This window comes from Helobdella robusta (assembly GCF_000326865.2).
Source record: "Helobdella robusta unplaced genomic scaffold HELROscaffold_112, whole genome shotgun sequence".
NCBI classification, from domain to species: domain Eukaryota; kingdom Metazoa; phylum Annelida; class Clitellata; order Rhynchobdellida; family Glossiphoniidae; genus Helobdella; species Helobdella robusta.
Genome location: NW_008703630.1, coordinates 211,508 through 236,059, shown reverse-complemented (window position 1 = coordinate 236,059; position 24,552 = coordinate 211,508). Strand labels below are relative to the sequence as shown.

The following is a 24,552-nucleotide window of genomic DNA, read 5'->3' as shown; positions in this document are numbered from 1 at the left end:
AGTTCATTTTTCAAACCATAATTCCATACAGAAATAATTTTTTCCTTTAGTTCAGTTGCATTGCTGAAGTTCTTGGTCCAAACCTTTCTTTTGAGCAGGTACCATAAGTTTTCTATGGGATTAAGATCTGGAGATTGAGGAGGCCAATCTAAAGTTTTCCATCCATTGGCCATGACAAAGTCTCTCACTAGTTTTGACCTATGGCAAGGAGCACCATCATCTTGCAGCCAGAAATCTGTTCCTGGAAAGAGGGTTCTTGTAGACCATTTCACCTGCTGGTTTAAAACTTTAATATACCATGCACTGTTGCATACCTCTCCCTTTTCAAGAAACCTGATTCGGCCAACTCCGGAAGCCGCAAATGCTCCCCACAGCATAACTGATGCAGGATGCTTCACAGTTGGAGTAAATATGTTCAGTTTCTCTCCAGTTTTTCTGCGAAAGCGAACTTTATTTGCATCATTACAAATTGAGATGCGAGTTTCATCAGTAAAGAGGACTTTTCGCCAAAATTCTTCGTCTTTGCTTATGTACTTCCTTGCAAAGCTTAGTCGCAGTTTCCTATGTCGAAGTGTAAGAAGTGGCTTAGGTGGTGCAACCCTTGAAACAAGTCCCATCTTTTTTAGATATCTTCTGATGGTACTTGTTCCAACATCTAAACCACTGTGCCTCAATTCTTGTTGTAGCTTTTTGCTAGATTTTGTCGGTGACCGACGTACAGCAATCTCAATGCTTCGGAGCATGCGGGGTGAAACTTTACAAACTCGACCACAATTCTTCCTCCTTGAAGAAACCGATCCTGTTTCAGTATGTTTCTGTAAGAGAATACATACATGAACTAAAATGACTAGTAAATATCAAGATTTAATTAAACAATTCTATGAAACCACTATCACAACTTAGAAATGAAGACAATCTTGCCTTAACAATAGATGCAACAGATCCAACAGAAACACCAAAATAGTGTGATATTTGACGGTAAGTCAATCCATTCGCAACACTTCTTATTATTGACTGCTTTAAATCATCTGATAGATCTTTTCTAGCACGTTTAGGGTGATCAATGAATGTTGAGTATGTGCGTATGATGGTGTTTGTTTGTGTGTTTCTGTATATTTTGCGCTGATATGTTCAAACGATAGTACGACGAAAGAAGCAATGTAGACACTTTCAAATTCAAGTGAACTTTTATTCTGCACACAGTTCTCGGTATTAACACAAGTGTTTCGACATAAGTCTCATCAGGAATGCGAGAACTGCAATGAAATATGTAAACATAAAATTAACATTAAAGTTTTAACAGCTGTGAAATAAAATTAAAACATTTATACTAAAATTACCATAATAATGGATGTGTACTACCAATCGAATAAAATTGTAAATTTAAAATCAAAGGGTTAACGAGTCGGTAATAGTCAAATAAAGAATAATCATATCTGAGCCAACAAAAATAAAGTTGGCAATTCAATAAATGAACCAGCAAGTTTAATTCAATTAAATAATACCCAGAAGATTTCTATTCTAATAAAATAAGCAAAATTCAATGAAAACAGATTCCGAATACTTTAATCTACATTAAGGTTAATATTTTATACCGTGATGGAAATATAATGAAATGATATAAGAAAATAATATCCCAAATTAATCAATTTTCACATTGAACCAACTATAATGAAACCAAATTCAATATCAAATCAATACAGAGTAATCAAATCTACATTAAACTAAAGTGTTAAGCCGTAATAAAACATATAGAAACAATACCCTACATTCAACTATTTTCACAACAAACTAACTCCAATAAAACCAAATCCAATATAAAGCAATTAAAATTACAGTAGTAGAATACAATGAAATATCCCAAGAACTATTACGTTATCTATATATTTCAGTTCAACAAATGAAGATAGAAATATAATGAATGTCATGTTATTATATAAAATTATGATGCTAAGAATTATATTGAGAGAATGAATAAATATTGTATAATTCCCAAATTTCAATTCAACAGGTTAAAACAATAGGGTAAGTGCACCGTTATTAAATATAATACTAGTTTAAAGTGATAAGAATTATTGTCAATTAATGAATAACAATTAATGTTATCATAAAATTTCAAATGAAATATTTCAACTTCATGTAAATCTCTCAGTTAAATGTACAATAATGAAATAAAAACATTAAATTTATGTTTAAAAATATTCATAAGTATTCTAGAATATTCTCACGAAGTAAAATTGTTTCAAATAATAGTAAAATGTAAGAATTAATAAAATAATTCAAGATATTAACCGTTTTATCAAATATCCAGCAATATAATACAAGCAATATTCGACAATCTTGAAACAACGTTAAGCGATATTGTATACGAGAGCTATATATACTGGACGAAGTAGCAATGTAGCAATAGTCCATCCCATATTGTATGAAAATTGTATTGCATGCAAATATAATCGAACACGTTTCCATTGCAATATTCAGGAATTGAACTATAGTAAAATATTTGAAATTATAAAAATGTAAAATCCAAATTTATAATATATAAAAAAACCATTTAAACATAGTATTAGGGTTAGGGTTAGGGTTAGGGTACATATATCATATTCAAATAATAAAATATTCACGCAAAAACTCGCGAATCCATCATTCCAACCAGTTCAAAATCAATCAGAATCAACAAATCATCATTCAATCAGCAATAAGAGTAATCAGATATTCAAGTAAAAACTCAATAAGCCAAACCTTCCAATTAAATCCTATGGATCGTCAAGATCAATAAATTATAGTCTATCTCGTGGTACATATAGTAAGAAGAGAGGGAAAATAAAATACCTTATAATAACGTATACATTCATACTAAATAGCACAAAATGGTCAATAATCAATGTAGTAAGTAAAGGATAATAATAATAATAAAATAGAATTAGTTCCTAAAGAGCATTCGTCCCATTGATTTACCTCCGACATTTATACATCTAGATTTATTCTTACCTTTAAATCTATCAAACAAATCCATAACATTCTTCTTAAAATCATTCAAACCATTCGAATAGGGAACCGGAATATTTATTTTATTGACAACAGGTACATCATATATATTATTCAAGCTTATACAAAATGTATTCACATTTACACTATCATTCGAATCAATAACATCCATATTCATATTCTCATTCTTTCTATAAAAATTTATCACATCATACTCTCTCATTACCTCTTTCAAACATTTCTTCATACACTTAAACTCATAGCCTCTTTCACACAAAACATTCATAAGTAATTTAGACATGTACCAAAATGAAGAATACTCGCTGCACAATCTGAAATATCTTATGAACTGGGACCGTACCACCCCTTGCATAACATGTCTAGGGTGGCAGGAATCTCGATGTAACAAAGCTAAATTATCCGTATCCTTCAAATGGATACATGTATGCACACGCAATGATTTCTTAAATAAATATTTATATAAAGTTACGTCCAGAAAATCAATCATAAATTCATTCATACTACATTCAATAATAATACCCTTAATACATCCATTCACAAATTTACAAAAACATTCATATTCAAACATCCCATCAGTCAGCAAAAAAATATCGTCCAGATATCTATAATAATAACGAGGAGTAAAGTTTTTAATAACAAGATCATCAAAGTTTCTTAGATATAAGTTGGCAATGGTTGGGGCATATGCCTTACCCATTGCCACACCCCTAGTTTGTAAATAAAATCTATCACTATACATAAAATCATTGTTAAACAGGGTATAATTGAGAAGATCCAGGATTAATTCGTCGGGACGCTTCGTCATCTTATGCTTCTTCAACTCTCGTCTCACCACTGCAAGCGCTCTGTTCAAGTCGATATTCGTATAGAGAGACGCTACGTCGCCCGTTATGAATCGGTCGTTCCAGGAGACAGGATGGTATTTCAGTGCATCCACCATTTGCTGGGAGTTCAGCAGGCATTGCGGCATATCGGCGCAACAGCCTTTAATGTTCATGTCGATGAATTCCGCCACTGCTGAACTCTCAGTGTTGACATCCGAGATGATGGGTCGTCCCGGCGGACAATTCTCCTTGGGCCACCTGTCTCTGGGTTTGTGAATTTTAGGGAGAATATAGAATCGTCTGAGGCCGCAGGCAGGGGGAGGAAGTAACCTATTCATCAGGTTTTCTGATATTTCACCACCCCGATATGCAGTTCTCAAGCGATTGTTCAAATATTCACAATTTTTATTCAGCAGGTTCTCATCAATCCTCCTATAGTATGTAGCATCATTCAGTTGGCGCAGCACCTCCTCCTCATAGCAAAGGCTGTCTAACAGTACCACAGTGCTACCTTTATCTGCTTTACGGATTATTATTCGGGGATTGTCTCTCAATTGTTTCAACAAGCGTCTATCGGAGTCAGAGTGGTTGGACGGCAGGTTTGTTATTCTGTCAACAAATTTACTCTGATTCAAGTAACAGAATTCCATGAATGCACTCATGAAGGTATCATCATGGATGAATTTTTTCATTTCGTTAGGTTTGATATTTTTTATCTTACATTCTCTTTCAATCACATCAATCATGAATTTATTGTAATCGAACATTGTCGTGTGGGTATATGAAAAATTAAACTTCATTCCTTTACCGAGTAATCGTATCATATCATCATCAATCTTCAATCCACTAAGGTTGAGGACCTCCAAGTCCTTCCTCCTTTTCTGGGGCAGCCAGGGTCTGGGAACTCTGGACTGCCATTGTATCTGTCGCAGTTCTTCCTACTTCGAACCCGTAGTATGGGTCTGAGCATATCTCAACTCTCTATCGGTGAGGAAACCCTCTCTATTTCCATTAACATATTCCTCCCCATACAAGCCACACGCAAATCTCGCCATGATATTCATATGTCTCTCATGGTTGCCTTCAACTTCTTTGTCAAACTCCTCTTGAGTCAATCTTGTATCGCTTGTGACTTTCACATCCTTAGTACCCATCACTCCTTTATCATTTTTATCGTTTTTACCCTGTACCGTTACTCTTTTTTTATTTGTATTAATTTGGCAAGCGACTTCATCGATCTCATCATCGTTCCTCTTCCTTCTTTCGGTTCTGTTCTTTAGCGTGGAAACTCTAGGGGTACCGTATATGCTGTTTGTATCATCATCATTCATCGATATTGGTACAATCGGTTCATCCACCATTTTTCCTTCAATTTTATTCAGTCTGCCCTTCAGAGATGACATGTCATCCATCATCGAGGACATCATGTTTTTCATCGTCTGAAGTTGATCAACCACTAAGGACATCACCTCATTGGTTTGGGGTTGAGTGGGTGTTCTTGCTGCCGGCGCAGGCCCGGAATTCACTGCAGTTGAAATCAACGAATTCCTTTCATCCGGGTTAATATCCGTATTCCCATCGATCAACCCAGCGGTATCTGGGTTACCATCTCAATTTAGAATCAGATCTTTTCTAGCACGTTTAGGCATGACTTATAGCAAAAAATCAATTAATTTCCTAAAATTAAAAAACTAAAAAACAAATAAGCAAAATTAAACTAGCTTTTGCAAATATTTCTTTTCCACGCGTTACCTAGACAACCATAGAGTATTTATAGCTACCAGACGATAATAAAATAGTAAGTAAGATGAATTACTGAAGCTCAATTCACAACTTCCAATTTACCAGATTTTTAGCCAATTTTCGGTTCTCTGGTTCATATTCTTTTTTCTCCTATATTAAAACCTTAAACTTTACAAAACCTTCATAATTTATGTTAGGAATAATAGTTCTAATTAAGGATGAAAGATTGCTACCTAAACATTTTAATCTGTTCGATTCACAAGCAAATTTATTCATGTTTCCCATGAAATATGTGAGTGTTCACAATTTTTTGAGCACTACTGTACAATAAACATGGAGTACTTCATATGTTTATTGTAGCTACTGCAGGTTCATGTTCTCCAAAGCTGAGTCCCTTAGTAGACTCTAACAATGGATTCAGTCTTGGAGAAATGTGAGGATTACAATGACTGGAATCGGGCAAGACAAAATATAACTTTAATAAAAAAAGATCAATGAATACTAAGAAAAAAAATATTAAAATTGAACTGAAACGAATTGAAGGAAATGGTTTTAAAATTATACTTACTGTATACAATCTCGAATAATTTTGAACTTCCAAATGGCATTTTCCCTTTTTTCTCAACCATGTTGAATCCAAGGGCTACATCATTTTTCATTATGTGAGACATCACTCTTCTTATTACTTCATCCAGTTTCCTTCCTCCAAAGTCTCCGAAGAAAAAAACCTGTTTAGATGATTGATATATAGGAATAGGAATATTTAAAAAAAAATCTTCTACCTTCCTCTTTATGTGTCTAGATAAAGTACGCTTGTTATAATGATAATCATTCGAAGAATCCATTTTTTGTTTATTCTTTTGTCTAAGTTATGATACTATAAAATAAATTAAAATATTATACAATAAATTAAAATATTAACAAAGTTAAGTTAAAGTGAACAAATCAAAATATTAAATATTCTTTTGTCTAAGTTATGATACTATAAAATAAATTAAAATATTATACAATAAATTAAAATATTAACAAAGTTAAGTTAATTAAAGTTAACAAATCAAAGGGGCATTCAGATCACAAAAAAATTATTTAATTTATTAAATCATTACTTTTCTATCAGTATTCAGCACGCAATCAAACAAAATAATTGTAAATATTTCGTAATACCGATATATTAACTTTAACGCGATGAAAAGGAAAGGAACAGGATCAAAATTTCGGAAATAGTATTGAAAAGTAAACAGGAAAGCGTGGCAAAAAAAAGCGATGTACTAAAATTTAAGAAAAATAAAACGGTCATAAAAATAGACTCAATTAAGTTGATAAAAACATAAATTTAAAACATTTCATAGTATACCATAACATATAAAAAACATTTAGCTTTAAATCATCGCATATTTTAATTTTTGACTACTAGCCCAGATAGCCCATAAGGGACCCATGGTTGTCCAATAAAATTTTTAGAAACCTTGTCCATTTTATTTATTGAAAAAAAAGCATTATATTTAGAATTTATATTCAAAATGTTCATTAAATATTACAATGGAATAATAAAATGTTACAAAATTTTATATAGTTGCAAAAGCCTACACAACCCTTATTGAGCCTTTGTGGAGCCAATATAGGCTTTCCTATACACATAAAGCCCGCATTGGGCCCACAAAACACCCATGTGGGTAATCATCATTGAAAAAAGCGTTATATTTAGAATTTATATTCAAAATGTTCATTAAATATTATAATGGAATAATAAAATGTTACAAAATTTTATATAGTTGCAAAAGCCTACACAACCCTTATTGAACCTTTGTGGAGCCAATATAGGCTTTCCTATACACATAAATCCCGCATTGGGCCCACAAAACACCCATATGGGTAATCATTTGCCCATGAAGCCCATATTGAACCCATAACCTCATGTTCACAGGGTATAAGCAACTCTAATAGAAAATTTACTAAATTAAAGTTAAGAAACCGGAATTTAATAGAAATTTAAACGAAAATTTACAGGACACAAAACGTAAGTTAAGCGTACCACGAAAAAAAAAATATATATATATATATATTTCGAACTATATATAGATAAATATATCCTACTCGGAATCGAAAATATACTCGTAATCGATTATTTTTTTAAAGGATTCGACAGTATCGAGTACTTTATAATACTTGAGTAAAAGTAATCGATGAGTAATATTCGAAACAACACTAATTTCTATTACAGTTGTGCTCTTTTTTAGCCATATCTCACTCCGCATATATGGACCTGGCAAACTTCATTCTCATCATTTCCAAAGCATATATCTGTAGCAAAATTAATGTTACCCATTTTTGTGGATAAATTTGAGTTCTATTTTGCATATTTATAATTTTTCACATACAGATACTTTGAATGAAGATTTATCTGAGGGTGATGATTACGAGCCAGGGCAAGGGGTTGAATCAGATGATTCCGATGACATTGACTGTGATAAAGTAAATGACAGTGATGATGACAATGGAAAAACAGCGCAAGCAGTAGAGGAATCAGGGCGACAACACAATGGCTCAAATTGAACGGATTGTTGTATCAAGAAATGATTTGTCACAATTGCATCAGTGGTATGACTGAAATTGCGTATCAACCGGGCCTCGATGGCTTAATTGGCACTGTCCTGTCCGAAGCTGTCAAAAAAGAACCCCCATTCGAAAAGATTCCTTCTTTAAAAGAAGCCACGTCCAGCTTAGCCTACTGAAAAGAAAGATAAAGTACATGTTTGGTACTTCGAAAGACCTCAGGCCCACTCACTTGGTAGATTTTGTTTGGCGTGAACGGTGTGGCCAAAAGCCAGCGAGATGACCGGGTTTCTTTTTGAGGAAAAATGCTCAGTGTACATGCCGAACGAACGAACGTTCATGAAATTTTGACAGGGAAATCACTTCTTAAACAGTCAGAAATTTATTAACTTATTATTTATTATATAATTATTAAAAATTGTTGCTTTCATTTTATCAGAAATTGTTCTAATCATTGTTCACGATCAAATTACTAAACAAAAGCATATATTATTGTTAAGAAATAAACTTTAATGTCAAAAATTGGAAGTGTTGTGTTTTAATTAGATAAATGGCTTGTTTGTAGAAAAGGGCATTTTTGAATCAACAAATTAGACCATGAGGCAGATGCCAAACATTTTTTCTTTTTAATTTTCAAATTATTACAGAAAAATTATTATTACAGAAAATTTATTATAGCGCCAATTTAAATGTTTCTCAAAGGCGCCCCGATAAAGTTCATACAAATTTAATAACGAATTAACGAAGCTTTAAAATATTGTAATTTCATATTTTCTTTGGGGTTAATATTTGTTATTTGAAAAAAAAACTCGTCTAGAAAAAAATGTTGGTTTTTGTTAAGTTGATTAATAGGAAAAATATAAAACAAATAAATAAACAAATCTTTAAAATGAATTATATCTTTGCTAATTTAATTTTACGATAATAATTTTATGCGAGTACATTACGATCTAGTTCATTTAATTAAAGCAACAGCCTTATTATGGAGCACTTTACAAAAACGAAAATCCATTACAAAGAATTTTCCTGAGAAGAATTTTCCTGAGAAGAATTTTCTGCGAAGAATTTTTGTTCGCCCGGTTAAAGTTATCTCATTTCGCCGTCGCCAAACTTCACAGAGTAGAGAGCCTGTCTTCAACATCTCAACAACATCGGCTTCAACGATATCAAAAAGAGAGCAATGGAGCCAACTGTGTGGCCATGCTACTAAGCGTCCCGTTCTTATCATCAACGATCGTTTCAAAACCAAAGTGACGTTTTGTATGTGGCACCATCAGTGGCGGATCTAGACAACTTTATCGGGGGGATCAAAATTTTGGATATGTTTTATACAACTATTCGTCAATAGTTAAGTTTCTCTTGTCCAACTAATCACATTGAGTTCTCTAGCCCTGGTATTCTTTACTGCAGTAAGCTTCCATCTATCGGAATCTTACCTCTGTCACCAGTGTGTAATCTCCTGAAGATCCCACTTCTAACGTCAGTGTCGTAACCTCTTCGACCTCGTAACTACCAACACCGATGTTATAGCTTCAGTACTCGCTATATCTCCAACACCGTGTTGTAGCTTCCAATGATAATCAAGAGTTCGTGCATCCGTAGGTTCAAGATCTCCGATAGATGAACACAACAACTTTTAAACGCGAACTACGTCAAACGTTTATTTAATACCAGCAGTAATAGAAACAATAACTTAATCCTAATAACTACATAAAATCACATTTACGTCAATTGTGCTCCGTCTTCTGATTAGCTGTACTCCTCGTTCGTGTCGGTCTATTTGTACAGCTTTCTTTTACAATTTATAGACATTTTCTTATACGGCGTACTATAGATAATTATTGTCATAATTATGGAGCGCTGTTTTAATTTATATAATGCTATGAAATAACAAGTTGCATTTACAAAAGAAAGAATCAACTCATAAATATTTATTTAATTATTATTATAATACTTTTTATTCTTAGCTATTTATATTTTTTATTTGTATATGATTAACGGTCATTTGAATGAACTGATAATAGCAAAAATAATTATGATATCAGCAATGATAAAAATATTACAGTCAATAATTAAATATACCAATTGACGAGCAATAAGCGCGTAGAAAACTAACACAAAAATTTCATAGTAATCTGACGCATTTCTTCCAAAGCTTCAAACACACCACACATACATACACAAACCACACATACACAAACCACACATACACAAACCACACACACACGTACACAAACCACACACACACATACACAAACCACACAGAGAGAGAGATATATATATACATACATTAACGCACAAAACACAAGCGCACAACACACACATACACACTAATCACACAAACATTACACACACAGACACGCACACTACACACACGCATATTTACACACTACGCGCACAAATAAAATACAGGAAACAAAAAACACACGCGCACACACACACACAAATACACTACACACACAAACACGCACACTATACACACACACCACTACACACATACATACACTCACACAGGTATATGCATACACTATCGCGCTTTCTGAAATTTTAGCAACTACTTGAGCTATTAAACAAAACATGATTTGACAAACCTTCAGACTTTTATGAAAAATTGTCTACAAATTTTTTTATTGAAAAATATTATTGGCAAAGCAACAAATTCAACTAGAAAAATTGAATAAATTCATCAACAATTTAATTTTTTTAAATAAGATTTCGACATGCTATATATATATATGCAACGATTATTATATGTTATATTTTTGTTTCAACAATAACAAAAAGTTCTTATTTTCGTGTTATCTTTCCTTGTTTCCGTGCTTTGACGCTTCTATTCTGGAACCAGAATTTAATTTGGCGATCATCCAGACCGGTTTCGTTCGAAATTCGATCTCTATCCTTTCTTTCAATGAACTTCTTTTGTTTAAATTCCCTCTCCAAAATTTTTTTCAGATGTACAGTGTACACTTCACGATAAATTTCTTTTGTACTCCTTTTTTTGGTTTTGGACAGTCGGTTTGCTGTAAGGCTGTAAGTTTGGATTTCTTCTCTTTAGAGATCGTAAGTTTAGATTTTCTCTGTGCTTTACTTTTCTTATTTTGGAATGATAACTCAATTTGGCAATTATCCAAACCGCTTTCATCTAAAATACGATCACTATCCTTGTCTTCAAAGGATTTTTTTTTATCAAGATTTTTCTCCATCATATTTTCTTTCTGATGGTTAGATTTTTGTTGTTCAGTCAGTTCCATTGTTATAAAAGAATCTAGCTGCTGGTAACTTAGCTTATAAATTGAGCTTTTTTGTTTATTTGGTTCCTGTGCTATTAACAGAAATTGATCTGCGAAGGTTAGTTGGTAACTTGTGAATGACAAATCATCTTCTCTACATCGATCTTTGCCCAATTTTTGCTGAAAATTACAAGTTATGTCGCAATCGATAGAGTAATTTTCACTTGACTGCATTGGAAACACGACATCGGTAAGCTGAGTGAAATCTAGCTCGTAATCGTAACTGATCTTTGCACATTCTCCAGATACACTTTCACTTTGGAGGATCGACTCCGAAAAAAAAGGGTAATCACTGTCAAGCTCTTGTAACTTTTCAATTGACATTCTTTAAATTCAAACTCAAACTTTGAGACAAGCTAAAAAATTTTTATCAAAGTATTTTGTACGTGTGAATGACAAAATGTTGAAACTGGGGTATATAATTTGAAGCACCAGCTTTAACACTGCTATAACGCTGCCTCTGACTCCAGTGTACACTATTGTCAAGTTATCCAATTTACTGAAAGTTCACTGATTTCTGATAAACAAATCTGCTTTAAACACCGATATGTATCAACTTCACCCACTCTATCTTCTCTTTTATAATATCTTCTTTCAGTGGTCGTAAATAAGGGTGGACACTGAGATTTACAATCATGATCTCAACCTAATTTATAGAATACCCACATAGAAAATAAAACAAAGAATAAACAATAGTTTCATAAATAAATTGTAAAATGATAAAGTTTTTAAGCGTAACTATTTTAATTGACATTTTGATTCATTTATGGACGATCAATAAATTACAAAATAAATATTACATAATCGTAACTTTGTTAATCGTCTTTTTTAAGTTACACATTAGTGGCCTGAAATTAATTATTAAAAATTTATTATTTTCTCTTAATGTAGCCTTGAACCAACTTTGATCTAAAATTTTACCCGGTCCGGTAACGCTCGATGTAATGAACCAACTTTTTTTTTACTTATTTATTTTGATAAACTTATTTGCAAAAAATGAATCTTGTTCGTTGAAAACTTTTTATGAAAATAAAACATTTAAGTAAACCTGTTTTGATTTTTTATTTTATTACTTATTTTACCTTTTATGTTTACTCATACATTATTTTGTTCTTTGTTTTAAAATTACAAAGATTCAATAAAGAATAGTCAGGAAGGTTATTTTAAAATCTGACAACTTGTCATCTGCCGTATCCAAAGTGAAAGTTGACATGATTGACACGATTGTTTTGAAGTGCATTCTATAAGTTTGTATAATATCAGACGTCACCAGCTTAGCAACTAAGCAATTAACAGAATAAAGAAAATAGTAAAGTATTACCAGAAAAGCTTTTTTGTATTCTTTTCACTATTTCGTAATTCAGAGTTAAACCACAAAGATTTTAAATTTTGTGGTAAGTTATGTAAAATTTTACCGGTCCGATAATAATTTTAAAATATATTGTTATTTTACTATATCTATTGTCCAATAGAAATTACAGACTTCATAGGTGCAAAAAGTTTTTAAGTACATCTAAAATGAATTGAACGAAAGATTCCGAGTTATCGCCGGTCATCGCGAGACAACTTTTGACCTTGTTAATGAACTTCACTGATGTGAGCAAGATGATCGATTTTTTATACAACAAAAACATTCACAGACTTTTGTCCCACCCACCAAGCTCACAACCTTGACAGAATATATGGGATTAATTTTCCCTCGACAAGTTTTCCTGCGAAGAATTTTCCGCGAAGAATTTTTTGTAGATCCTTTTTTTGAAGTTGTTTTTCAATATTGTATTAGTTGGTGGAAGTGGAGAAGCAACAACCACCCCAGGATGATGAGTTGAAACGTTTGACCTATAAGTGTGAGTGATGTCCAGGTTTATATTAATCCCATATATTCTGTCAAGATTGTGAGCTTGGTAGGTAGGACACCAAAATAGAGGGTGTAGACCTGTTTGAAGGATGGAATGACGGTCGAGTTGATTAAAACCAATCGGCATAATTTTTTAAACTGTTAATAAATGTTTTAAAAATTTTCAAAGTAATTGTAAATTGTTTGGACTAGCCATCCAACATTCAGAGCAATCTCCCTGCAACAAATGATGCAGCTTTTATTGGCAAACAAACGGCATTGAACCGTTCCACGGTAATAGCTTTCAACAACCAAACTAGCAGGTTAGTCAACGTGCCAAATTAAAAACATTTACCAGTACACGTTAAATTGGAAATGGTTCTTACGTCAAACTGGTGCCTTCTGCCAACCCATGGCACATAAGTGTAGAAACCTTAGAGAAAGGGAAACCTGAGACAATACTGACAAATACACGGAAATGGAGGTTTTTCTCATATTTTTTTTTCGTAATAACCAAAAATAACATGAAATTTCCGACAACACCGATAAAGATGATAATTGGCATAATATAACCTGTAAATATTCCGTCGATATGAATTTTAATTGGTGTGCTGATATCAACTACATTGCTGCTGTAAACCTCCGTTTACATAAACATCATTTTAATTGTTGACTATTATTGTTGAATTCTGGTTGACAGGTTGAGCAACGGATTGTAGGAGTTTAGTTGTTCAATCATTTCATCTCTAATGTCATTTATTTGGAGTTCTTCGTATTTATTTGTTCTCATCCGCTTCGTTGGATTACTATTAATCATCTCACCATTTGAATAAAATTCAACTGGGTTTCCATGATTATTTGCAATAATCTCAACTTAACAGTCTGACTAACTAGTTCATCAAAATGTTTGTTGACCGAATGTTTACAAGAATCTGTGAATATTTTTGTTGTATAAAAATCGATCATCTTGTTCACATCAGTGAACTTCTTAACAAGGTCAAAAGTTGTCTCGCGATGACCGGCGATAACTCGGAATCTTAAATTTACATAACTTACCACAGAATTTAAAATCTTTGTGGTTTTAAACTGAATTACGTAATAGTGATGAAGAATAAACATGCTAATTAAATTTTGATAACTTTTTGATGCTAATGTGCTATTTAAGAGATGAAAGATATATCCATAAAATATTAATTTATATAAACACGCACCACTCACACACATCTTCTATATTTTATAACATCACTGCATTTTCAGCTTTTTAACTACTTTTTAATCATTTTTATTTTATACAGAAAAGCAAATTTTTGGTTTAATACTTTACTATTTTCTTTGTTCGGGCTAATTGCTTTGTTACTATGTTTTATTGTGCTAATTGCTTAGTTGTTAAGCTGGTGACGTCTGATTTTATACAAACTTATCAGTTTTGAATTCATATTGAAAACTGATTTAAAAATTAATTTGTTTTTGCTTTGGTTGCAACAAATCAATCCGCTTAGTTTTTGTACAGAGTTCATTTTCACTAATTTCACTTTTGAACTTGGAATGCAATCAATCGTGTCATGTCAACTTTCACTTTGGATGCGGCAGATGACAAGTTGTCAGATTTTGAAATAACCTTCCTGACTATTCTTTATTGAATCTTTGTAATTTTAACGCAAAAAATGTGTGATAATAAAATAATAAAACAAAGAACAAAATAATGTGTATATAAAAATAAAAGGTAAAATAAATAATAAAATAAAGAAGGTTTACTTAATTGTTTAAAAAATAAAAAGTTTTCAACGAACAAGATTGATTGGTTGCAAATAAGTTTATCAACATAAATAAGTAAAAAAAGAAATGTTGGTTCATTACATCGAGCGTTACCGGACCTGGTGAAATTTTAGATCAAAGTTCGTTCAAGGTCATCTTAAGGTTAAGAGAAAATAATAAATTTTTAATAACTAATTTCAGGCCACTAATGTGTAAATTAAAAAAGACTATTAACAAAGTTACGATTATGTAATAATTATTTTGTAATTTATTGATCGTCCATAAATGAATCAAAATGTCAATTAAAATAGTTACGCTTAAAAACTTTATCACTTTACAATTTATTTATGAAACTATTGTTTATTCTTTGTTTTATTTTCTATGTGGGTATTCTATAAATTAGGTTGAGATCATGATTGTAAATCTCAGTGTCCACCCTTATTTACGACCACTGAAAGAAGATATTATAAAAGAGAAGATAGAGTGGGTGAAGTTGATACATATCGGTGTTTAAAGCAGATTTGTTTATCAGAAATCAGTGAACTTTCAGTAAATTGGATCACTTGACAATAGTGTACACTGGAGTCAGAGGCAGCGTTATAGCAGTGTTAAAGCTGGTGCTTCAAGTTATATACCCCAGTTTCAACATTTTGTCATTCACACGTACAAAATACTTTGATAGAATATTTTAGCTTGTTTCAAAGTTTGGGTTCAAATTTAAAAAATGTCAATTAAAAAGTTACAAGAGCTTGACAGTGATTACCATTTTTTTTCGGAGTCGATCCTCAAAATTGAAAATCTATCTGGAGAATGCGCAGAGATCAGCTATGATTACGAGCCAGATTTCACTCAGCTTACTGACGTCGTGTTTCCAATACAGTCAAGTGAAAATTACTCTATCGATTGCGACATAACTTATAACTTTCAGCAAGAATTGGGTAACTTGTCATTCACAAGTTACCAACCAACCTTCGCAGATCAATTTCTGTTAATAGCACAGGAACCAAATAAACAGGAAAGCTCAATTTATCAGCTAAGTTACCAGCCGCTAGGTACTTTTATAACAATGGAACTGACCGAACAACAAACACCTAACCATCAGAAAGAAAATGCAATGGAGAGAGAATTTAATCAAAAAAATTACATTGAAAACAAGGATGTTGAACGTATTTTAGATGAAAGCGGTTTGGATAATTGCAAAATTGAGTTATCATTCGAAAATAAGAAAATTAAAGCACAGAGAAAATCTAAACTTACGATCTCTAAAGAAAAGAAATCTAAACTTACAGTCTTACAACAAACCGACTGTCCAAAACCAATAAAAAGGAGTACAAAAGAAATTTACCGTGAAGTGTACACTGTACATCAGAAAAAAGTCTTGGAGAAGGAATTCAATCAAAAGAAATTTATTGAAAAAAAGGATAGGGATCGAATTTCGAACGAAATCGGTCTGGATGATCGCCAAATTAAATATTGGTTCCAGAATAGAAGAGTCAAAGCACGAAAACAAGGAAAGATAAAACGAAAATGAGAACATGTAAATTTTGTAATAAAAATAATGCTTATATTAATCGTCGCATAGATTTTTACCTTATAGCAAATCGAAATCTTATATATAAAATGATGTTTTTGATGAATTTATTTTATTTTTCTAGTTGAATTTGTTGATTTTTAATAAAATTGTTCAATAAAAAAAAATTTAGTTTTTTTTTCATAAAAGTCTGAAGATTGGTCAAAACATATTTTTTGTTTAATAGCTCTGGTAGTTATTTTAGAATGCGAATTAGTCTGTGTGTAGCGTTTGTGTGTGTATGTTGTTTTTTAAATATACGTATGCGTGTGTGTAGTGTGTGCGTATGTGTGTGTGTCTGTATAGTGTGTAGTGTGTATGTGTATAGTGTGTTTGAGTATGTTTTTATGTGTAGTGTGTGTGTGTGTGTTTTGTTTTGTGCATTAGTGTATGCATATATCCGTGTGTGTGTGTGTGTGTGTAGAGTGTGTGCGTGTTTGTGTAGTGTTGGTTAATAGAGATTCCTCTGGGTGTATTGAACAGCTGTTTTGGGTAAACCCCACTGTAATAGAAATTGTTCTATTACATGGTCACGTTGGCTAGTTACTAGCACAAAGCACAAGTGCTTACCTAGGGGAGAGCGGCGTATGGTCACGTGGGTTGGTTACTAGACCAAAGTGCAAGCGCTTACCTAGGAGAGAGCACCGTGCAAATAGATAGCCTGAACAAATGAGTTAAGCCTCTTTCTTTTCTTTCGCTCTTGTGCCGGAGTCGACATTAGTAAAGTTGGTTATTGTATCGTTGCATTTTCGTTAATTTGATTTACTCGGTTATTCATTTAGTTAGGTTTTAATAAAAGAGGATTAATAATATATCTGTTGTTGCGTTCAGTTAATATCGAACCCGTTACACCCACGGTGGAGGCTTAATTGCTGAAGGGGAATCAAGTAGAAGCATGAAAGAGAACCCATGGGGCACGACTAGCGTCGTTTTTGGATATACCCCATGGTGGTGTTTCAAATGTCTATTCGAGAATAAAAAAATCATCGGGGCATGTTCAGCGTCTATTGTGGGTGAACCCAAAGGTAAAGGCTCGATTGCCAAAGTGGAATTAGCATTTCAGAAAACTTTTGAAGCATGTCGGTGAACCCCATGTTGGCAGCTTATTTGCCAAAATGGAAATTAAAAACAGAATCCTCAGAAGCATGCCGTGGTTGATCCCTGTGGCGGGGGCTCAGTTTTCCAAAGAGAAATAAGTAATATAATCAGTATTTGCGTTGTCTGGTGCATGCGCGGGATGTGACGTTAAGTGATGGCTAGTTAGTTATGGCTGACAAGGTGCAAGTATTTTCATTATCGATGATTCCTCTGTTTCTAAATTTATTGGTGGAAAGAATTCCAATTGCTCGTTGTTGAATATTTATTATCGGATGTCTTTGTTCTATGAGTATTGGCTCAGCTAGTCGTAAATTATAATGGTTGTTATTGTAATGTAAGATTTCAACATTGTGGTCCAAGATTTGTCTAGTAATTTTAGTTTTGTGTTTCTCAAATAATAAAAAAGTATATGCATTGAAGATTTGGGCTTTCGCTCAACAGGGTCTCTATCAGTTGTTGTGAATATTAAGGACCTTACCCCATCAGACTTGTTATTGCAGTTGCTGTTTGTTGTTTCAATTGTTGTTGCTATTATTATTTGATAGAACATTTATTTGTTTACAATCTTTCAATTAAATGTTTGAAATAATTTATGCTTAGTTTCAAAGAGTTATTTAGTGTACGTGAGGAATAAATCGTCCGCGGTCAAATACAGCAGCCAGCATATATTTCGCTAAAAATTAATTTATTTTAAATAAATAAAATAACATTAAAATACATCAACAAAACATAACATCAACAATATGTTACTTTAACATTACGTTGTTTAAAATATCACATCTACAAAAAATTTACTATTTGAAACTTTGAAACTATTTGAAACTTAGAGGCCTTGAACAATATCTAAGAATCCAAGGTGTCGAAACTTATATAGCCTTACATTATTAACGTATGTAGTATTGAACTATCATTATAACCTTCACCACTCAGATTTGTTGAGCTATATTGTTAATTAGGTTGTATTAAATTGATAAAAAATTAATGAAATGAAGGTAATGATATGAAGTTAATGAAATGAAACAACGAAGTCATAACCTTTATGGTTTTTCATTTTTTATTCTCTTTGGTCGAATCACACAGATTGATAAAAAAATTTCAACTTCTTACTGACGAACTAAAATAGCTCAGCCACCAGCTAGTTACACGGCCCATGATTGGATAAATTATACAGTATACATTATACATAACACTATAATAACACTTTAGTAACATTACATTATCATTACGTCAACATCGCATAACATCAACATCACATTCGCATCACATCAACATCACATTCGCATCAACATATTTTGGTAGTCTTGATGTCATTAGGAATGATTTTTTCATTGCTTGTCATCAACGTCATTGATTTTGTTAGGAAAAGAAAGAAAGCACGTGATTTTCAAAAAGGCAGAGAGAAAAAAAAGACAGAGAGAGAGAGAGGAGAGAGAGAGAAAGAGAAAGAATAAAAAAAGGAAAAGGAATGAAAGAGGGAAATGTATTAACAATCCTAATGATTTTTCATTACATTTGCATACATCCTATGCGTTTCGTTTGTTTGCAAGAATTAAAAATTTACGACGAGTAAACATTAATATTAAATAATTTTCATTAATTTATTGAAGCGTTAATGAAATCGTTTGAAACAAAATTAACCTTACAGTTGGATTTAAGAGGCTCACATAAACTTGGTGAATTAACTAAATTCAACTGGAACATTACCTATTTTCAAAGAATGACATACTTTTTAATTTGAAACGTTCAGAAAAATAGGGAATGGTTGAGGCAGACGCTATGCCATCAAAATTTTAGTTTAATCTTTGTCGTATATCATTTTATTTGTGTACGATATTCTTAAAATTTTGAGGTTATTTGTGATTTTGAGAACTAATCGTAGGTTTTCGGACTCTGAATGTTCAATTTAAGAAATTAATTTATTTGTTTTATATTATAATACATTTATTTAATAAAGGTCTGGAAAACTTTGACGGGGGTACAAAATTTTTAAAATGTTTTAATTTTTTTTCAAATTTTGACGGGGCGACCAAGATGTTAGTGTGGCCAAGATTAAACTGGCGACCTTTTATTTGACATAAAATGGTGCATTTTTAAGTGCAAAAACTGAGTTTTATCTGACTTCTAATACAAATACTTCTCACAAAGGGGGTTGTCCCGGCCATCCCGCCACCGAATATTTTTTAATTATATCTAATTTTTGTTTTAGAAATGCCAACATCTCACAATAAAAACTTACAAAGGTCAGTTTCGTTTAGAATTTGTGAGTAAAGCGGTTAGGATGGTTATGAAGGACCGAAAAAAGTGACAAAACAATTTCGGATGAACTGAATACTATCAAGTTATGTGAAAAAATTTGAAATTTCCTCGGCTGCTCAATGTCATGTATTGTTGATTTGATTTCTACGTTCATGGTTAGGTATATATTCATGAACATACAAAAACTTACAACGTAACTTTTAGACATTTGTTGGGGCTTAAGAACCTGTTAAAATTTGACTGCTGATGTTTTTATGTTATCGGATGTAATTGAAAAGATATCATCACTACTTTTTTAATTTTTTCGTTAAATTCAGAACAAACAGAAAATTAAATTGATCGAAACAAAAAAACCTTGAGACTAAAATCTTGTAACTAACATATTGTAATAGGCCACCAACATCAAAGTTACAAAAATTAGAAATTCTTAATAATAAATAATATTTGCGTCAATGTTAATTATTCTAACACAAATTTCATCATCATCGTCATCAATAATGAAATTCAATGTACCATATTTTTTAATGACTATTCTCAGCACTGGATTAGTTAAAGTTGGCCTACTGTGACGGTTTGCTGTTCTGGAATTCCTTCATGCAAATATTATTACTCCGAACATGTCTTTCATTGCTACTGCAGTTGATGTCATTATCAGGGATGATGTTGCTGCTGTTGTTAACGTCATTCAAAGCTTTTTGATTGTTAAATTCAGTGACATCAAGAGAAACATAAGTGAGTTGGTTGGCTGTTTGGTTGTTGGTTGCTAGCTTTTCACTGCTCGTTTTGAGATTCACAACTTCAGAGTGGATCACTTTATCGGGTGCTGGTGGCTCTGCTGGTTTCGATGGTCTTGCTTGAGAGCTGCAATGACTTGAGAAATAATAAAACATATCAACTGTTTTAAAACATTTTTGACGTATCTACAAGTTAATTTTTTGAAATTTGTTATATTCAAAAATTTACAGCTCTCAATTTTGAACTGGGTAATTTTTGAATTCGTAATGTAAATTATTTCATAATATTTCAAAATATCTCATTTATTATTTCAAGTTATTTCAAACGTATGAAAAATTATAACATAAAACTGGAAATGTCAAACATTAAATTTTTTGTCAAAATGGGGCTGGGTTTGTTATATTAATTAAATTATTATTCGGAATTAACCCTTTAACTTCAATATTACGCTGGTACACTCATGTTGTCGGGGTTTACATTTTCACCCCAGCATAGATTGCTATTGTTTAACAATAACAATTTAAAAATTTCTTTTTAACAATAACTTTTCTTTTAACTTTAGCAATAACAACAAATAATAGTGTAAAAAAATTATTTTTATTGTAATTAAAACAAATTTTATATAATTATTTATAATCATTCTTTGCAATGCTTGTACAGTGTCACAAGATGATCAGCACAAACAAATGAGGCGCAATTTTTACGAAGAGTTCTTGATTTTTTGTCTTTGTTCCTACCACACATTGAGCATGGGCCTTGTTGCTGTATTTTTTTTCTTATAACTTCTCCCATTTCCACATTCTTTTCAACATCAGTGTCACTTTCTTGAAACTGTTTAGTGAATATAGTTCTAAATTGAAGTCTTGAAAGCAGTAGACAAACCAAGAATAGATAGCCTAGATGACATATAATGCAAAACCAAATCTTTTCCAAGCCGCTTGGGAACAAGCCTTTGTTGATGAGTTGTTGAGGATTGCTGTGGCACCATTTGATGTAAGCATTCAAGATGCTGTAAAACAACACAACTGGCCACGTACAACAAGATCTTCTTCTTGCTATCAAATCTAAATCATCATTATCTGAATCTCTTTCTTTCTGATTGCGTCACTTTGCCATTTCAGTTTTACTAGACAAAGCAAGAAAATTCATCTTCGCTAGTTTCAGCGTGCTCCGCTGTTTCATCGCGCGAACTTTCATCCTCAGGTACATCAGATGACCAGATATCACATTCAAATACCATTCTTCTTGCTCCTTTTGCAGTCAATCTTCGCAATGTATTGTCACTAGTCAACGGTGTGATTTTCTTGATTTGAATCAATAAAGTTCTGTTGCTATGGATAACAGAAACAAATACACAAAAAATTGTTTATGAAGAAAGAAATAACAGGCACGCATTCAACTGAAATACAATACGTATATATAAAATAATAATAAAACAATAAAATTAAAACTAAATAAACATTGAAAATTATGCTTAAACTTGGAAATAGAAATTGGGGTGCAAATGAACCTCCGACAGACAACCTTAAGTCCAAGAATTTTATGCGTATGAAACTGATATTATATTAATATATTTACCTGTTAAAATGAATAAAAGTCGAGAAATTTTAAAAATTGTAGTGTTATTTAGGTCCATTACATTAAAGACAACTGGGCTAAATGTTGGATTGCATTTACAGCACAACATCATTGGAAGGTTAAATTAGCGTAATTAGCCTAGCGTAAAATAAACATTGAAAATTATGCTTAAACTTTGAAATAGAAATTGGGGTGCAAATGAACCTCCGACAGACAACCTTAAGTCCAAGAATTTTATGCGTATGAAACTGATATTAATATATTTACCTATTAAAATGAATAAAAGTCGAAAAATTTTAAAAATTGTAGTGTTATTTAGGTCCATTACATTAAAGACAACTGGGCTAAATGTTGAATTGCATTTACACCACAACACCATAGGAGGGTTAAATTAACGTAATATTAATTTTTTGGTTAGGGTAAAAGTTGAGTTACTAGCTAATGACAGAAATTTATAAAAGCGAAAAAAGTTATGGACTGATGACTAATAAAGAAAAAAAGTTATGGTAATGGGAAATAATACCCAAGCTGACATTATAATCGGTGGAGGAAATATTGAACAGCTAAATTAGTTTGTATACCTGGAAAACTGGATTACAAGAGATAATGATTGCAATTTATAAACCAAACGTAAAAATGTTATCTTTTCGTTAGGTCATTAGTTTTCAACCCGGTTTTTTACTTGCCAGATCTACCCGCTCCAACTTACTACAATTTCAGAGTGACTGGATGTCAATACGTCAAAACAAGGGAAGCTGCGACGCTATCTACCTGGATTTCTAAAAAGCTTTTGACTCTGTGTCGCACTCAAAGCAAGTTGGAAAATTTAAGTCTTACGGGATTTCTGGAAATTTGCTTTTCTGGTCGACAGACTTCGTATTTCAACGTTCGCAACAAGTCCGGATTCAAAGTAAGTTATCAGGTTCTGTACCTGTTACTAGTGGTGTTCCACAGGGTAGTGTCCTGGGTCCCACCCTATTTTTGATTTTTATAAACGACATTGTTGAGTGCACCTCTTCAACAACGGTTTCAATTTTGCTTTTCACTGATGATATTGAATCATACTGCCGTTCTTCCAACTCAGCTCAACTTCAACAGGTCATTAACGACATAGTTGCTTGGAGTATCAAATAGCAACTACCATTTTCTCCAAACAAATGTTTTTACTGATCGTTTCTTCCTTCCCCAAGATCTGCCTAAATTCCGCATCAATATTTAATTGACCAACAACTTCTAATTTTTATAAACAAATTTAAAGATTTAGGAGTGATAGTTGACAACAAATTCAACTTCAATCTTCATATCAACGACATCACTCACATGGCTTCTTTTTGTGCACGCTCACTCATCAGATGTTTCATCTCCAGAAATAAAGATCTACTTATGAAAGCTTTCTGCACGTATGTACGACCACTAGTAGAATATTGCTCACCAGTTTGGAGTCCGCACTACAAGTATCAAGTATCAAGTGATCAAGATTGAAAATGTTTAAAGAAGATCTACTAAATCCATCCCGTCAATATGTCACCTTCAGTATCGGTCTAGACTACACGCATTTGGATTATGAACACTCGAAAATCGTAGATTGATTTTCGCTCTGTGCCTGTTGTACACAACCTCATCGAGACTGACCTAACCAGTCATTTCATAACTTTACGTTATTTGTCAACTCGTGGTCATCAATGCCGATTGAAGGATTTCAATGCTAGCGACAATACAATAAAATATTTCTACCGTGACAGGATTGTCCTGTCCGGGTATGGAACGCTTTGCCGGCAGAAGTGGTTTCCTCAACTTCACATGCAATTTTTAGAAATAATCTACAATCTATTGATTTAAATAAATCTTTGATTATAATCTAATTATTAATGTTGATATTGTTTCATTGCGAATTATTGTCTTTTCGTATCATGTGCTCAACTACTTATCCAATTTTGTCTTGCCGATTAACATTTTCACCAATATGTCATCGTCATTTACCCATTAATTATAACCATCAAACTAATTCTTTATTACACCCACAATGTTATTTGTTACATTTTTTAAATTTACTCTTATATATAAATAAACATATCAAATTCTATTGTAATCTTCCAGTTTTTAAGTATTTATCTTCTATAGGTATTGTTATGTTATCTCATTCATTATTATTGAATAATTAGCCAGATGCACCAAGTTATTATTTTAATTGCTTGTCATCAATTAAATTAATTATTAATGATGTGGCATTTTTAAATACATCCTGTAGGTCTTATTACGAACTAATTACTTAATTTGTACTTAGCTGCCGTTTTGATTTTTTAA

At 32.3% G+C, this 24,552-nt stretch overlaps 5 protein-coding genes across 5 annotated transcripts; 2 read left to right on the top strand and 3 right to left on the bottom strand.

Annotated features, from left to right (window-relative positions):
• Positions 1-4,771: 4,771 nt before the first annotated feature.
• Positions 4,772-7,492, bottom strand: HELRODRAFT_183616 (hypothetical protein; the record flags this gene model as incomplete). Its single annotated transcript, XM_009013209.1, has 3 exons — positions 4,772-5,358; positions 6,145-6,304; positions 7,379-7,492. The coding sequence occupies 3 exons, from the start codon at positions 7,490-7,492 to the stop codon at positions 4,772-4,774; spliced, it is 861 nt and encodes a 286-aa protein (XP_009011457.1).
• Positions 7,493-10,916: 3,424 nt separating this feature from the next.
• HELRODRAFT_91790 (hypothetical protein) lies at positions 10,917-11,114 on the bottom strand (the record flags this gene model as incomplete). The annotated part of the gene is made up of 1 exon (XM_009013208.1): positions 10,917-11,114. A coding segment is annotated over one exon (198 nt), but the record flags the coding sequence as incomplete, so codon positions are not given.
• Positions 11,115-16,332: 5,218 nt separating this feature from the next.
• Positions 16,333-16,527, top strand: HELRODRAFT_127695 (hypothetical protein; the record flags this gene model as incomplete). The annotated part of the gene is made up of 1 exon (XM_009013207.1): positions 16,333-16,527. A coding segment is annotated over one exon (195 nt), but the record flags the coding sequence as incomplete, so codon positions are not given.
• Positions 16,528-21,306: 4,779 nt separating this feature from the next.
• Positions 21,307-21,910, bottom strand: HELRODRAFT_183613 (hypothetical protein; the record flags this gene model as incomplete). Its single annotated transcript, XM_009013206.1, has 2 exons — positions 21,307-21,695; positions 21,862-21,910. 2 exons carry the CDS (start codon positions 21,908-21,910, stop codon positions 21,307-21,309), a joined length of 438 nt encoding a protein of 145 aa, XP_009011454.1.
• A 1,592-nt stretch (positions 21,911-23,502) lies between these two features.
• HELRODRAFT_91792 (hypothetical protein) lies at positions 23,503-23,730 on the top strand (the record flags this gene model as incomplete). Its single annotated transcript, XM_009013205.1, has 1 exon — positions 23,503-23,730. A coding segment is annotated over one exon (228 nt), but the record flags the coding sequence as incomplete, so codon positions are not given.
• Positions 23,731-24,552: the final 822 nt, after the last annotated feature.